Below are 17262 nucleotides of genomic sequence, written 5' to 3'. Positions count from 1 at the left end.
ACAAGAACAGATACAGGATTACATGAGACAGGTAGTAAAGATGAGAGCACTCTGAGCTGCTTCCAAGAAAAGGGAATCAACATTGGCCAAGTTTCTTTATTTTGCATCTTCTCAAGACTGTTACTGAATGTTGGAAAATTGCCCTGTACACCATGAATATACAAAATTTATCTGAAGCATTAAATCTGTAAAAATAGAAACAATCCAGAGTCAGACCAAGTGTAACTGAAGACACTGCAGACAGTAAGGGGATCGTTTGTCTGGGCTGAAGATATAGTCAGAAAGTAAGACTTACCTAAAAGAAACACAGGTTATTAGGGAACGGAACTACGTAAGTTAAGATATTACTAATTTGTGAAAAGATAGGAGAGATAAGGGTAATGGATTTTATTTTAAATCAGTAAAGTATAATGTCACTTTTTAGAGACACCTTGGCGGTCTAATTACATACAACTAGAAAACTCACTGCCTTCAGGCACCCTTGTATCAAGTGCAAATCTGCGCAGTTATAGAATATATTTATAAAATATACTATATGCAAACATCTTTACAGAGCTTTAAATCAAGCCAAAAAGTAAATATACTTGATGGTACAACAGAAAAAATGAACAGAGGCAAAAAATGTGGGCAGTGTGATTATGGCTCTTCAAAGTCAGAAGAAACCATTCAGCTCATCCACAACAAACATAGGTAGGATCTGCACCTTAAAAATTGACTCCTTAACAAAAGTGAAGAAAATATCCTCTGTGCTCCTGCAAATTAACAAAATCAGCTGTCATGACATTTTTACACATTGTTGTTATCTTAAAATATCTTCTAAAGCACAAATGTCAACCCTTGAATACCAATAACCAATCACATAATTGACGTGAAAGGGTTTCCCAGCGAAATTCAAATTACAAACTACATAATTCTAAGGAGTGCAATGCTCTGGAAAAGGCTTTAAATTAAATTATTTTACTTATAAAGCTAGTGTTAGGGTTTTTTTTTTTTCTTTTTTCATTAAAAAGAACTGGAAGCAAGAAAGCTGCAAGAGTACGAATGACAAAATCATTTCAGATACGCCAAGTGTCAGAGTGAATTTTCCACTGATGCAGACAGAAACATCCATTTGCTACATTATTTGCTTCCTTACTTCATTCCGTTGCATGTACACACAGCTTAAGTATTAAAATGCAGAATAATAAATAAAACGGCTCAGATTACTAGCAAGGGGCAAGACACAATCTGTAATTGTGCTCTATCTAGTTTCCGTTTCAGCAGTCTCTTTCCTCTGGTAGCTTGTAAGAAATATCATAGTCAGACTTCCAAAAAGAGTCATTCTTTTCAATCAGAAACTCAAGTTCATTTGCCCTGGTTTATAACCCAAGAGGTTTCTGTGAAGGAAGCACAGTGCAAATTATATAACTAATAAAACCTGCTTACATAGAAAGTTTACTTGGTTATTGTTAACTGGTATCTTTATGAAATACAATGTAAAACAAAGATTAAATAAAAGGACTGGGTTTATTTCATTTTCTCAGGCCTTTTTTTTCTTCCTAATCCCTCCTTTGAAAAAGCTTATTGAATTACAAAAGTCTTAATAAAGTTCCAGTCTTCAGCAGATAACCATTATAAATGCTGCCAATCGATGCCAACTAGTGTCTGATTTGCTTCTTGTGCATGTCCAATTTCCTCTGTGATACTGTGCTGCTGCCAGAGTTTTTGAATCTTTTTAAATCGTTCTTTGCACAGATGTAGGGGATTCCCACGCCTGAAAAAGAGAGAATGCTCATCAGATATGATAAACCACTGCAACCAAGCCCAAACGCTCCAAGTGCAATGCAAAATGTTGAGATAACCCTATCTGGTCTGTTCTCCCAACCAGATCACACAAGGGTCCTCTCCGGCTTTTGACAATCAGTGCAGTTAACAGAGGTCTGAACACAGATTTTTCAGCAGTCTTTCCATGCTGACCCAGCTCATGTTCTATGATTTTGTCAAATTTCAGAAGTAGCAAGTGTTAACAACATCAAGTCCTCAAACTATTCTCATAGGAAGCAGAGACAGAATGACCACATTAAATAAAATCATCTCGTAACAACTTCACTTAGTATTAAAATAACACAGATGATACAAATAAATGCTCTATATGCATACATTGGTTGCTCCAAAAGTAATGCCTCCTATTTGTTTCCATGGAAACCACAACACATACAAAGAGCACAATACCACTATCTGATAGAGCAAATCCTCAGCTACAAAACATTGTTTTTCAATATAGTCACCATAGATACGCATTTTTGCCAGCAATGAGCAAGAGCCTGCATGCCACACTTGTAAAGAAAAAAAAGAATCTGCACCAGCTGAGGTGATCCACTGTTCTACAGCCACTACGATGGCGTCATTGTTAGGAAAATGTTGCCCACGCTGTCCATCTTTCCTCAGCCCAAACAGATGGGAGACAGAAGGCACCAAATCCAGATTATACAGTGGGTGTGGTAGGACAGTCCAGCCAAGACTGGCAATGTGTTCCACATTCTTCAAACTGGTGTGGGGTCTGGTGTCATTGTGCTGCAAGAGAAAGGCTGTCGTCTTCTCCAGCCTGACTCTGGAAGTTCCAGCCTTCAGTTTAGTCAGTGTTGCAATGTAGCAGTCAGAGTTGATGATTAGTTTGGGTTCAAGAAAATCTGGAAGGATTGCCCCCATCCTATCCTAAAAGATAGTGCACATCACTTTCATGCTGAAAGGCAGCACTTTGAACTCTGTCTAAGATGGAGAATGCACACGTCATCACTCCATGGACTGTTGTTTTGACTCCAGCTCATAGTAGCGACACCACTGGTAATGATGTGATCCAGGAAACCACCACCTTCAGCTTTGTCCAGAACGTGGCTTGTCTTTCACACTGCTCTTGCCACTGATGAAAAGCACCACCCACTGCCTCACTGTGCCCACATCCACTGTTTGGTCTCCACAAACGTTCATCAAGCACTGATGAATGTCATGGGTGCCACTTTTTCCACATAAAGGAATTCAGTGACACACTTCTGCTTCATACGCACTTCCATGTCAGATGCCATTTTGTCAGACTGCCCCTCTGCTGCCATCTGTTGCACAGCAACAAAGCGTAACAGAATATTGGTGGGAAGGTTTGACCTCTACTGCTGTACCACCAACATCCACTACTGATGTTGAGGGCCAGCATAATAAAATAGGAGGCACTACTTTCAGAGCATCCCTATTTTCTAGGCAACTACAAAGATGCTAAGTTTTTACGCCTCGAGATAACTGTTCATAACTTTAGAACTCCTGTCTTTAAAAGTTATTTACAAAAATATTTACCGAAGTCCCTGGTCTGTCTCTCCATAGTCATCAAGGTAAGGAGGAGGATAAAAGCAGCCCTTTGTTTTTCCAGCTAAAAAGAGCACTTGACATTCTCGTACTCTAGAGACAAACACAGAGAAGATTTTAGGTGTTGATTTTTAGACATGTAATTCCTCATACTTTCACAGATGATGTTTTTCCAATTCTCGGCTACTTTCACTCTGAGTAACCTGCATGTGCAGATTTTTATAGGTACTTTTTTTTTCTTTTTTAGAAAAATTATAATCTTATTCTCTTCCTGCTATAACTCCTTAGTAAGTCATATCATACCATTCACAATTTGTAAAGTACTCCACACGACCACAAGAAAATAAAACAATTTCACGTCTCACTAATCTTTGCCGAAGTGAGAATAGATATTATCCAACCTTTCCTTGTATGCATGTAACAACATGTGAGATAATTACTGCAACATTATTATCCAACCGCCAAGAGAATTGTAAATTAACTCTGCAGGAAGCCAACTAAAACAAATTTTAATGTTTTCGACACCAACAAAAGAAGTAGTCAAGGAATTCACCTTGTTTCTTAATACTTGAGTGGAAATCAACAGAGAAATCTACTTCAAGATGAAATTCCAATTTCCTGTTTTTCAAAGAAACACCCTCTGAACACACGAAAGTATAAGGAAGATGAATACACTCTAGCATATTCGCCCTACAAGCACATTTATAGAACCATCAATTTAATGTCTACACACACACACACAGCCTAACCTAGCAGGATAAGCAGAAGTACTCAGTTCCTTACCTAAGGAATATGCCCACTCCAGAACCACAGCTGTATGTATGTGCAGTACAGGCTCCAACATCTTCTCCTTCTAACTCAGTCTGACAACAGTAACTCTGAGAACATAGCATGGTCCCACATACAAGGCACAACGTTGGAGCTCTGCTTTTATCACCACCTGATTTTGGACACCTTTTGTTAAGCAAAAAGAAATAAAATTATGTTGTATTTATGCTCCTTACGTCACAAAAAATATTCAAAAAGTGTTTTTTTTAATGTTTATACAGTTCACAGTTACAAACATTCTTGCAATTTCTATCTCACTGAAATACAGTGCTTTTGCTGGAAAAGATGACAATCAGTAACTGCTATTAACTTCATGATTCTATAAACAGTTTTTGTTGAGACTTTTAGGTTAGAGGTTTTCCGGTTCATCAAAAGCAGCAGAGGACTTTAGGGGTTCTCACTATAATTGCATACAACTTACGAGAAATTAGAAGCTTGGTTAATGAGGCAGCTGTAGTCATCTGGAAGGTCTATTAACTTATTGGATTCTCTTGCATAGCTGGAATGAAACAATCAAATTAACCACTGGAGGTTTAATAAGCAATACACAGTGATTTCAAGCTTAGTCATATTTTCCCAAATAATCTAAACAGCACCTGCCAATAATTAAATTTTTAAAGTTTTCCTCCTCTCTTCCATTCAAACACTAAGTGGCAGCTCAAAAAAAAAAAAAAAAAGGAACCCACAATATCAATTAGACCACCTCCAGTTTCCTTAGATGTATTCTTGTAACAGATCTGAGAATAAACACGTGCAGAAAGTCAGAAAACCACATCATACATACGCTTTTAGCGACACCTCATGATAAGGTCACTACATGTTTAAAAAACATTTGCCTTGATCGCTTATCAGTTTGCTTTGCATTTCCCTGCTATCACTAACATTGAATGGAAAACAGTCTGACTCTCTAGCTTACACAACTTGCATCCTGAAGAGAGTTACGTGTTCATGCAATGAAAAACATCTATTTAATGCCTAATATTTATATCCTCGGAAATAAAGTTTCAATGCCAAGTTTTTTTGGTTTTGCTTTTCTTGCAGATACTATACATTTTAATAATTTCTGCCTCTACAAATAATACAAATTAGAGCTTGAAATGTAAATGCAGATTAGAAACAAGCCATATTTCAGAATATGCTGAGAGGGAAAAAAATCACCAACAAGATGGACACAAACTGAGGAAGAGCAGTTAAGAATCACCAAAAAGAACAACGGTCAAAAGCAACCTCAACAGCAACAGGAAAGATATTCATCAAAAGTATTCTGACTGTAGTAGATACTCTGTAGATAGTAGATAGTCTGTTAGTAGCTTGGTATTTAACAAAGAGATGTAATTTTTTGTCACTTAGTTTTATTGCACATACAATACTGAAAGTGACTTTTTGTAAGGAGCAAAGAAGAATGAAATGCAGGGATATGTTTTTTTTGACAGCACTGGGAACCTAATACTGATTTATAATTATCTGGATAATTGATGACCACTGTTTTTACCCATTCTTCATAAAGTAAACACTCCCATCTCTAAGCCCATTATACTCTGAATTCAGAAAGTATTAAATATAATTGCTTAGCAAACAGAAATGTGTGTGTGGAAAGCAAATTTTTTTTACTAAGTGACTTGGTGTTAATTTAACTGAAAAATGTGTATTATTTAAGGATATAAATTGAAGATCTTCAGCACTTTACATTTTTCAGTATGTTACGTACATCTCTTTGCAACATACCTTTTCAAATTGCAAAGTACAAATCAACTACATAAAATGCAAGAAGAAAAGCCACGGGCTCTGTCTACTGCAGATCAGCCTGAATAGAACTGTAAAATTTCACTTTCACTTTGAAATCTGTTAATATAAGCAAAATTTCACTTCCAAAAGCCTAGAGTTTCTTTGCTTAACCCCTAAACTCTGCCATTTAATAATACAAGAGCATAAAAGCAGTCCTAGAAACACCTTTTAGAAAAAAAAAAAAAAACACCGAAAGAAAACTGCAGCATCCAAGTTTGTCCTGTATGCTCAAAATTCCTCCATGATTACCTGATAGCATGTCTCTTGCCTTCTAGATATCTTTTTACTTCATTGTTACTACACCAACTGCAAGAAAGCAAAAAGGAAAAAAGACTTTGGCTTCCACAGATAATGCGTTCCATATTGTATCTGTAAATTGATATACATTCCATAGTATATTTATCAATAATCTACAACCAAAACAATTTTTCAAAAACATTTCTTTCATAAATGCTTTTAAAAATCTGAATACCTACCACTTTCATATATGGACTCCTTAGAGAATACTTACAGAACTGTCTTGTGCAGAAATCTATATTAATTTAAACAAAGCATAAAAACCAACCGTACCTTTCTACCAAGGTGTTCAGAATCTCACTATTTTCTTGAAAAAGGCAAGTGAGGTTGTTTGGCAAGGAAAGATAGCTACATAAATGTTCAAACTGGTTTGCTCCATTCACTGTAAAAAAAAAGAAGAAAGAAGTACAATTCTCACAATAGTCTTTTTGAAATTACATCTACGATAAATGAAATACAGCCTGAAATGAGACAGCTATCTTCAAAAAAAGAAAATGAAAAAGCCTGTATTCCTCCACACCCGAAGCGTTGTACGAAGTATGAAAGAATACTGGTAACTGCAGCAGACAGCAGTATTGGAAATCTGCCAGTAATGACCAGCAAATTTCCTCAGATTTCCTCTCCAAGCAGGCTTCAAGCCTGCTCATGTAAGATCCACAACAGAGCGCTCAATGGTCTCTCCAACTGAGCATGTCCTTGTTTTAATGTTGTGATTAAATGGTTACTTTAGGCTCTTTCTAGATCATGACACAAACGGGTCACACGTGATGAGTGACAATTATGACAACCTCAAAAATACAGTCACTTCAGATGTCTACAATGCCAAACTCTGCAAACAATATTATGTAGGACACAACCACTGCATCACCATGACACCACGCTATTGGTTTGACTCCCTGGACCTCTGCTCTGCCAACTTGCAGGATAAGCAGTGCCAGTATTCTTCTGTGACACAGCCTCTTTTACTTCCAAAGCACTAAAGAAAATGAAGATGTACACTGTTCCCTCTCTTCCTTCTCATGGCCAAGTGTTGCCAGCAAAACACTAGCGAAGAGCAATACAGGTCAGCTGGAGGATCTTAAGGCTGGAGGGAATGGGAAGGCAAAGCAAAGCCACCAGCAAGACATCCCTTAGGGAGTGAACTGCAGGGCAATCTAAGCACCTGGACCTGAGGACTGTAACAAAGGGGAGCAGCCTTCCTCTTTCTTAAAACCCATCCTATAAAACCTCAGGGACCTCTGTCTAGAATTAGAGCTGTACTTTGTATCTCATCTTGATAATATCTTTACCATTGACTCAAGCGCTACTGCTCATTACTGGTCCACACTATGAATCTGCAAAATCTTGTTACAGAGAATTGAAGTTCAGGAATAAAGGTATCTTTTTTAATCCCAATTGCTTAAGCATGTCAACTGTCAAATGAAAATTTACATTTTAATATAGCTTATCAAAAAGCTACAGATCAAGGAAACAATCCACAACATGTGGAGTGTTAAGTGTTAAGCAGACAGTACCTTGAAGTTCTGAGGGTGCTGGGACTCCGTTTAAGTAATGAAAAAACAATGCAGAACATCTCAGAAAAGGCATGATTCCAGCTTTTAGATTCCTCCACAGGTGCCATCCTGAGGAAATTTCTTTCAAGGCACTTAAGAGAATAACAAAAGAATTGCTTTTATTTGATTATTTCAGTTTGAAAGCTATATTTAGCAAGTCTTCAGTCATATTTCCTATTATTTACTGACTTCAGTTGAAACAAGAATTATTTATAGTGTTTATTTCAACACTAAGAACAACACTACAATAGATTCAAATAAACATAACCAACTTGGATGCTACATTAAGGGAAACTTTACGTAGATATTTCAGATTCTAACAAATTCACTCAGGCACTAAAAGACTGATGTACCTTCCTGTACACTGGCAAAGAAATTTATACAGCGTAAGCACAGCTACTTCTTCTTCACTGCTAGCGTTCTCTTGATCCATGCCATTCTCTTCTGAGGAAGAAAGAAATAAAAGAAGTTACTTGTATAACTCGTATAGCAAGAACGCAAATTTTGAGAAAGCAGTTAAAAGTAAGTGAAATATTCCAATGGACAACTCTTCACCAGCATATCATACGATAGTCCAAGTTTTCTGCAGCGTATATATACTATATACTCTAACTATATGCTGCTGTTAACTCCAGCGAGCTTTGGTTTACTTGCTTGACTTTTTTTTTTTTTATGGTAATTGCTTGGAGTTTTTTTTGCTTTTGGTACACTATATTTTTCCCAATTCCTCTTGCTAGAAGCAGCATTGATTCCTTACTCACTAACTGAAACTTATTCATCACACAAAATTTAAGCCAAATTACTGCAATAAACACTTCCAGGCACAACTACATCAGCTGAAGAGCTGGATTCATGACTAGGCTAGGCCACAAAAAAGCCTTCAGTGTAAGTAATAAAGACAGAAGAGTGAGCTTCCACGAGTTATCAGTATTTTCAATGGACTGAAAGAGAGCATCAGCAATTTTATTTTGCCGCAGCAAACTGCATACATTTACCAATAGCAACGGAAGTGTTTTCTAAGTGCAGATTTGAGTAATCATTTCAACAAAAACTAAAAGAAAGCGGCAGTACCTGTCGATGAGGTAAGTAAAATTTGTATTATGTGTGCCATTGTGACAAGATGAAACAGGTGAAGATCTCCAGTGCCAAGACTAATCCCTGAAAAATCCTGACAATGTATGGCAGGGAAAGAGAGCACCAAGCTGACCTGGAAAAGAAAGCAGGTATATTATTTTATTTTTAAATATTCCCGTTTTCTCTATTTGTGCTGCAATTAGGCTAATTTTGAAGCTAATTAACCAGTCATTACTTAATGGAACGACAACTATCTTTTTTTCTTCTTAAAAACATCCAGAGAGTTTACATTTCTCTTCATTTAACCCTCTTGCATCTAGAGAAGTAAACTGGAAGAAAAAAAAAACCTTAAATGGTCTTTATCAGTAATAAATCCTACAGTGCTGAAAATGCTGAACTTTTTGAAAGATTCCTCACCCAGAGTTAAACAAAGTTTCCAAGGAAGTTTTTACATGGCACCTACTGGATCACAACATTATTAATATATATTAAGGCATACTTACCAATAAATGAAACATGTCAATATCAAGTATGCATGGAAGAGTTCCATTTTTTTCATTAGGCACCAGTGCTAAGTATTTGAAAGAGAAAAATACATTTACCAATTGAATATTTAAATACAAAAACATTTTAGCTAATTTCAGTTACATAATGAGATCAATCTCCTTGGTTAATATTCTTAAAGAACTTAATATACAAATATGTAATTTTTGACTAGATATGCAAGGATTCAAGAGTTGTTCAACATTATTGTACAAGACTTTTGCCTACTTGATTACACTGTATTGAGATGATGCAAAAGCAAAATAACTGCAACTAAACGCCACCATTACTACTCTTGATAGTGCCTGCCCTTTATTGCTATTGTTCCCAGTGGGACAGAAAATGCCAAAGTATTTTGACTTCTGACCACAAACAGACTCAACCAAAACACTAACCCTTGTCTGTCAGACAGCTGTTCAAATGGAAGCTTCTGCAATTTGCTTAACTTTACAAGGCTCCCTGGACTCACCTCATGTAAATCATTTGCCTTATGGACTCAAAAACACACTGCTAAGTCTTAAATTCATTTTTTATCTCTAATTAGGAAAGAGCTAAGAATTAGTTCCTCTGTCTCAGTAATATTCACACCATGAAATGTTAACTAAAGCACTCCAGATGACAACGGAAGTCCACACTTAATAGATTCCAAGTACCTCCATTTAAAAGCAAGCATAAATAAAATGTCTTGAAAACGCTACAACATATTTAAAACAACAAGGGAATATCCACAAACATCCTTACTCTGATCAGTAAAAACAGATCACAGTAAGAGCTAAAAGTGCAGCTGTAAGAACAGTTCTACAATGCAGCTGTAAGCATTAAGTTGCAAAGTATAAAAGCACTGCTACAATAAAAAAAAATCTCATAATTATAATTAAAGAATATCTCAGTTGAAAACTGTTGCCCTGATGGCCAGAATATTAACAGCTCAATATCTGACATTTTACAACTATTTCTACTAACGAACATTTCATCACCACTCAGATTTTAAATAATAATTTAAATTATTACAATAAGCACAACACCATGGAACTCAACCTGCATTTCTGAAATAGGCTCCTATCAGAAAAACCTGACCAGATGAGGGTCTGAAAAAAAACATTTTTTTTAAAGAGGTTATCTTTATTTACAAATAGTTCATAGAATAGTGACAAATCAAATGACAATAGTCCTCCTTATTCTTAGCCTTGAAAAATAAAATAGCAAATACTTGTTTTTCATAAAAACAAAATATTACAGTTGCTTGTGTACTGTACAGAGAGACCGCTGGAGGGAAATAGAGCTTTAAAGAAACATAAATTTCAGATTAAAAAAAAAAACCAACACATCAAGCACTCAGCCAGGTAGAATTACTTGCTACAAAGTTCCAGTCAAATTGCTGGCAACATTCTGTTCTGCTTCCCACAGAAAAGGGCTCAGTCATTACTACTATAAACAGATGTGAAATAAGCTCTGTCTCACAAAACTGTCAACTGTTTGCTGAAGTAGGTGGCATCGATTTTACTAGCAATTTCAGTCCGTACAGGCATGTCAAAAATCTCCCTGCTCTACTGACCGTAAACATTAAAAGTATCCCAGCTTTTAGCACCCTTTCAGAGTTGTCCTCTCATGGGTAATTATTGTTTCTCATCCTTCAGCTTTACCCCTTAGAAAAGATACCACTATGGAACCTAAAGTTTTACATTGGAATCCCACTGACGTTCAAACTAATTAAATTATTTCATTCTTAGAACTGTTGTTAATTAGTAAAAAATTCCTACACTATTAAGACAAGTCTGATTTCAGAAATGTCAATCGTCCATAACCTTTAAAAAAGGCATCGTATATTCATCTGACTTTTAACAGCAGGCTGAATTCCAGACTCTTTAGCTGTATTTTTAAATGATTCGAGCTTGGAACATGAAAATTTTAATGAAAGCATCCAACAGCTAATATAATAATTGTGAATTACATCCTGTCTTATCACAGATCCTACTTTTTAAAGACAGGAAAGTTCACAGATACATTACAGACCTCAGGTAATACTGTATTTCTTTCCAATACTACGATAAACTCAATTGTTAAACTTAATTTATATATATATAAATTTTCTTTTGTGACCATGCTCATTTCTCCTTCACTCTTGTACTCTTCCTGAAGCAGCAGCTGAAATGCTGGGAAAAAAAAAATCAACAGAACTTCACAGCAATATAGCCATGCTTTGCTTGAAATTTATGTTGGAACTGCAAACTAAGACATGTCATTTTTCATAGTACAATGAAATATATAGGTACACAGGTGGAAATACTAGCTCTTGCTCTGTAATCACCTTTCCCTATCAGCCTGGGGGAAGGAGGAAGAATGAGGTGGCAAACTTACATGCTAAGAGAGTACAAAAGTGTCCCTGTATAGCTGAAAGAGATGAGACAGTCCAGTGAGCTGCTGCAAATCTTGTTAACGATGTAAGGCAGTCATCCTTTAAACACAAAGAAAAAGAGACTTTGTCACAGTTCAATAAGTTCTTCAATATGAAAAACGCCTTCTGATTTACAGCAGTCTTTTTGGGCTCCTCAGCTGAAGTGTGGGAGAGCAGTCCGAGTGTCTAAGTACACAAAGATACTGATGTTCATGCAATTATGCAAATTCCCTCAGTATTCTTATTTTGACTGCTACCATGAGAAACCTTGGCCTTACTGAACTGTGCGTTAATGAATAAAACATTTTTGTCAATATATTTAAAAATAAACTTGAAATAGATTTTTTAATAGTCAGATAGGTTGACTAGATCGTAACATCCTAAAAAAGAAAATTATCAAAGAACTATAGCTCAAAATTTAGACATTCTGCATTAAAGAAGCACAACTCTCTCTTTTTCTCCAGATAGAGAAAGAAATTGCTACCTAATCCTTACCTGTCGACAAGGTAAATGGCCAAATAATGGCTTATCTTCATCAGCCAGAATTCGTTCTGGGAAAGACAAGGAAACACCAAAATATTTTAATGCTGTAAATTTAACTAAATTCTGAAATCCACGTGTTAAGGAGCAAAATGAATATATTAATACCTATGGTCTGTATTGTGTAAGCACAGCTTCCCCAGCACATGATGGCTACACGTGGATCTTCTTCATTTGGATGAACCTTCAAGCCTACTTTGTATGTTGCTGTACCGAAAGTTGTCAACATCTCCTTAATACTCTCAGAATATGGATTCCTGAAGCAAAAGAATATTACTAATTAATTATTTTCCCTACTGTCACCATAATGTTCTTAATGTTGAGTGTTCATCCTATAGATTTATAAAGTTTAAGTGAGAACTCCATTATCTCTCTCTGGACCTTTGGATTCTTCAGCCTCTCTTCTGAGCTAGCTACATTCCCCATTATTTTTTAATTTGAACCAGTCTCATTTCTTGGCCTTAAAAATATACCGGCTTCAAAGTTAATAGTTAAGAATAAATTAAAAGAATTGTGGGTTAGCGATGACAAAATCTGTCAGCAGCTAGGATGGGCGTCTTGCATTTTTGTGCACAGTCTGCAGACACTCGTCCATAGCATGTAAATAATTATTACCTTCTCCCCAGATCAAGGAGTGATAGAGTTGAATACAAACATACTGTAACAGCTGAAATTACTCTCAATTTCCCAGTCTTTCTTCACGCTTTACTTGTTGTGCTGAGTTATAGTGATGACTCTTTAACCCATTTAAAAGTAATAGAGGAAAAATACCCACAATCCTCACATTGAAAATTATACAACTGCAGGTCTTCTCTGCATGCTCATGAATCACATCTTCCTGTGAAATTCTATCATACAGTTTACTACTTGCGGTTTGGACTTCAATATCATCATAATAATAGGATCAACTTTTCAAATAGAGCAAAATTCATATTTTTCACCTCAATTACTTAAATAGCACAGAAGTCACATTCTATTTCCATATTATCATCTCATGAGAAGATTTTAAAGATTTATTAAGATGTAAATACATACTTCGGTTTGTAATCTGGTCTAAATCCTTCAGGTAGTTGTAGTTGATCCATTTTTTCTGAATTACCAGAATTACCTATAACAAGAAGTAATAAAGCGCTTATTATTCACCTTTACATAATCTTTACTTTATAAAAAGATGCAGGAGCACATCACCAGAAACTGAAATTCTAAGCTATTCTTGCCTCTTTTACACCATCTCTGAGCTCCACTATGGTAGGACCATAATGCTAGGTCTTCCACAGGCGTATGTGAAAATATACAGAGTTTGTCAGACTTACTTGAACGGTCTTCATCTCGAAGTAAATACAGTGCTTTTATTTGCTGGGATATTGTTTTGATCCACTGAGTGAAGTTTGGTTGTCCTGAAAAGTCTAACCTGTCCAAAAATAATTATAAAAGGACACCATTATTAGAAGACAAACTATATACAAAATTAATATTCCATAGGCATCTCACTATCTGTTTCCACGAGAGGTTTGTCCACATTTTTTTAATCTTCAATTTTTTCCTGCAAGTCCTACACTTTATGGGCCTTTCACACCATTCCAAGCCATGCAAAAACTGAAGAAGGCCCATAAACCAAGGGAAACAAGCAAGCAATTTGAGATTATCAAAGGAGAAAACAGTAAGCATTTCCAAGGGCAAAAAAGTAACCCAGAGAGAATTTGCTGTTCCTGAGATCATTAATAGCCCTTGGTTCAGGTGGAGGTTTTCGAGATTGTTACTTCTGGTTTTCATTTTAAATAGATCCCAGAAATAGCTCTGGGATCAGTGAGAGACTGAATCTGCAATTTATGGTATCTGACTCGTAACAGTTTGAGTAGCTCTAAATTTCTTAAAATTAACAATATTCATATCTCATTCATACAACCTGATACCACAATGTAAAAAGCATAGCTCACAAATAAATAAAAAATCAGAAATCTAGAGCAAATGAAAACTAATTTAGAAGGTAATTTTAAAGTCAAAGCACTGAATTTAGTTAAGGATTGCCTGGAGCTTTGAAACTCTTAAGTGGTTTTGAGGTTTGTGCTTTTTGGGAGGTTTTGTTTGTTTTTGCTTTTTACACTTTGCCAAGATGTATATAAACAAGCAGACAGACCTGTTAAACAAAACTCTTGGTGGAGGAAGCAGAGGAATAACGGTGTTGCTTAAACATTCACAAAGTGGGCAAAGGAATTCACCATTTTCTACATCATAACTTGTGTGTACTCGTAACCTTTGTTGTCTTCGTTGCTCTTTTGCTTGGACAGCATCAAAATACCTACAGAAAACAGCAAGATATTTGGGACACTATTAAAAAATTTCCTTAATATGGAAACTCATGAATACTTATGAAGACACTTGTTTTCCTTTTCCCAGATACATGTAAGAGAATTATCTGAAGGAGAAATCTCTACTCTTTCACTAATCAAGTATTTGATCAGACAAATAATTGCAGGCTATCCTGGTTTTTGGCAGTCACAAGATCCCGAAGTTTGTTAGGCAATCACAATCACATTTAAGATTGAACTTTACTAATATCCATTTATAAGAAGGGTGGGAGAGATGCTGAAGGATGGAAAAAAATAATCTTCCGTTTCACATAAAATTACGAAAGATGCCATGAGCATTACCCATGTGCAAATGGAAAAACTGGCATTTGATCTCTGAATCCTACACAGAGAAGAACCAAATTCACCACTTCACTACTTGTAACTGCTGCCACAAGTCTCCAGGATAGCTTAGAGTATGCCCTACAGCAGCCCCCAAACTGGTCTCTGAATACAGGCAAAGGACATACATCAGCTACGCACTAAGAACTGAAGAAAGAACTGAAGACATCTTCAGGGAGCTCTTATCAAAGACTACAAATGAAACTTGCATGGGGACCACCACATAGCTGTGCGCACAATCTCTGGGAGCTCATAACAGCCTTCACAAGTAAGGGAGAATTTGCAATGAGGCACCTCAGAAGCCAGGCCAAGGACCAAAGCAAGGGCCTAATAGAATTCAAAGGCTTAACAGTTCATGTTTGCCATATAGAATTGATACTGCATAGCACAAAGCACATTTAACCTTCTACCCTCCCACAAAAAAGAATAACTGAAAAGGGTTAACATAGAACAAGGGATAAAGCTCACTTTATGTCAAATATAAGCTCCAACAAGGACATATGCTTCAAGGTCAGATGAAACATTACAGAAGAATTAAGAGTACAAGCAGTACGCTGTCATTTAAAACTTCAGTGAAGCACACAATCGGCAGCAGGAACGTGTCTATTACTGAGCAGTAAAAAAAGAACCTGAGCTTCGGTGTTCAGATATATGTGTAGCACAGGGCACAATGTATATGGGTAAATATTCAAAGGGAATGAAAGCTGTTATGTGCAGCTGCAGATTCTTCTTCACTGAGACGACACAGCAAATGAAAATTATTTTAAACGTTTACAATATTTGTAACAACATTTTTAAAGCAGTAAGCTGCTTTCATCACTTTACGGCACTCCTTTTTAAATTTATTACAGGTTATTAGTTTTGCAATTAAAAGTTGTACGTGCCACGCTATTTGGACTAAACTGAAATATAGCTCTTTACCTTTGCCAACAATGAGCATGCATAATATGGCCACAGCTACCCGTGTGCGTTCCACATGACAGATCTGGATGCATGAACAATGGGTCATGCTTTTCTGTATTCAAAATGAAACAAAAGAACGTTGAAATTAACATTTATCTGAAGAGTTAACTGCAGATAAAAGATTTAACTGCATTTGCATTATAACTGAACTTTAATACAAAAGAACAATTCATTTGATGAAGCATAAAGCACACTACTAATCCACAACTGAAACTGTTTAGCTCATTTTGAATTTTGTTTTGAGTGTATGTACCGTGCTTAGACTTCAAACCTGGATTTGAGAGTTTTTGGGCCCTGATAAAGGTCCAAGATTTATCTGCAGTTTTGGTGGTTTAGTTTTATTAAGTAATGAGACAAAGAACATTAATCTTCAGGGTCAGAGTGCAACATGATTCAGTATGGAAATTTTTTTCGTGTTTGCATATATAGAATACAGGTGCATCTTTGTAATAAAGCCATTAATCAAAAAAATAAGCTGTTTCACAAAGGCCTTTTTTTCTATTTTATTTTTCTTTTAAATCAACACCACTATGAAGCCTTTCAGATGATTTAAGTGAGATGAAGGCATACTGCTGTAAAAGCACAAAGATACACCAGCACTCCTTTCCCTATAATGTTATAAGTTAGCTTAAATACAAACATTTCTGAGCTTGGTTTATTGTTCTTAATATTTACAAATAACTTGTCAGAAATGGCTGGCAGAACTCTTTTAGACGTTTCACAGATATTTCATGTTATTACTTGGGACACATTACTACCACACTTAAAATTCAGGAGTTCTGCCACTACTTAACAATGGAGTCATTCACAATTACACAGTTAAGAAGGCAACACTGCTGCGTTAAAAGAAAACATGGTCATTACAGCGACTCTGACATTCATTAACATTAAAGAAGATTATGAATGCTACTTACCAGGGTCTGGAATAATTCTGTTTCTATTTTTAGACAGCACAGTTGATCTCTGAATGAATGCTGCCAATACCATAGCTCTGCTGTCCACTTTAACTTCTTGTTCCTCCTGACACAATATACACATAACAACCTGTCTGTGTTCAGCTACTCTAGTTTGCTCTGGTCCCAGGGCTGTGAGTTTTGCATCTGAAATTACAGGGCTAGAGCATTCAAAGAATATTAGTGAGCACATTATTTGAAAAAAATATATATACAGTTCGATCATGCTTCAAATGCAATTAATATGCATTCTGGCTTTATGGTGAATGCTCTCTGACAAAACATAGTTTTGGCACATATATAACGAT

At 36.1% G+C, this 17262-nt stretch overlaps 1 protein-coding gene across 2 annotated transcripts in view; it reads right to left on the bottom strand.

Annotated features, from left to right (window-relative positions):
• The window catches only part of UBR2 (ubiquitin protein ligase E3 component n-recognin 2), a 52559-nt gene continuing 35377 nt past the window's right edge, over nt 81-17262 (bottom strand). For both annotated transcript variants that reach the window (XM_021392805.1, XM_021392804.1), the window contains exons 30-47: nt 16916-17115; nt 15960-16053; nt 14486-14647; nt 13662-13759; nt 13384-13456; nt 12457-12605; nt 12304-12359; nt 11772-11868; nt 9374-9441; nt 8868-9003; nt 8150-8240; nt 7758-7888; nt 6517-6625; nt 6196-6252; nt 4583-4660; nt 4117-4287; nt 3325-3426; nt 81-1753 (exon numbers count right to left, since the gene is read on the bottom strand). In XM_021392805.1, coding sequence (XP_021248480.1) covers nt 1612-1753; nt 3325-3426; nt 4117-4287; nt 4583-4660; nt 6196-6252; nt 6517-6625; nt 7758-7888; nt 8150-8240; nt 8868-9003; nt 9374-9441; nt 11772-11868; nt 12304-12359; nt 12457-12605; nt 13384-13456; nt 13662-13759; nt 14486-14647; nt 15960-16053; nt 16916-17115 — 2014 coding nt within the window. In that variant the 3' untranslated portion in view covers nt 81-1611. The remainder of the gene's footprint in view (nt 1754-3324; nt 3427-4116; nt 4288-4582; nt 4661-6195; nt 6253-6516; nt 6626-7757; nt 7889-8149; nt 8241-8867; nt 9004-9373; nt 9442-11771; nt 11869-12303; nt 12360-12456; nt 12606-13383; nt 13457-13661; nt 13760-14485; nt 14648-15959; nt 16054-16915; nt 17116-17262) is intronic.

Source organism: Numida meleagris, chromosome 3 (genome assembly GCF_002078875.1).
Source record: "Numida meleagris isolate 19003 breed g44 Domestic line chromosome 3, NumMel1.0, whole genome shotgun sequence".
Classification (NCBI taxonomy): Eukaryota; Metazoa; Chordata; class Aves; order Galliformes; family Numididae; genus Numida; species Numida meleagris.
Note: the sequence above shows the minus strand (reverse complement) of the source record. Positions and strands in the feature narration are given on the sequence as shown.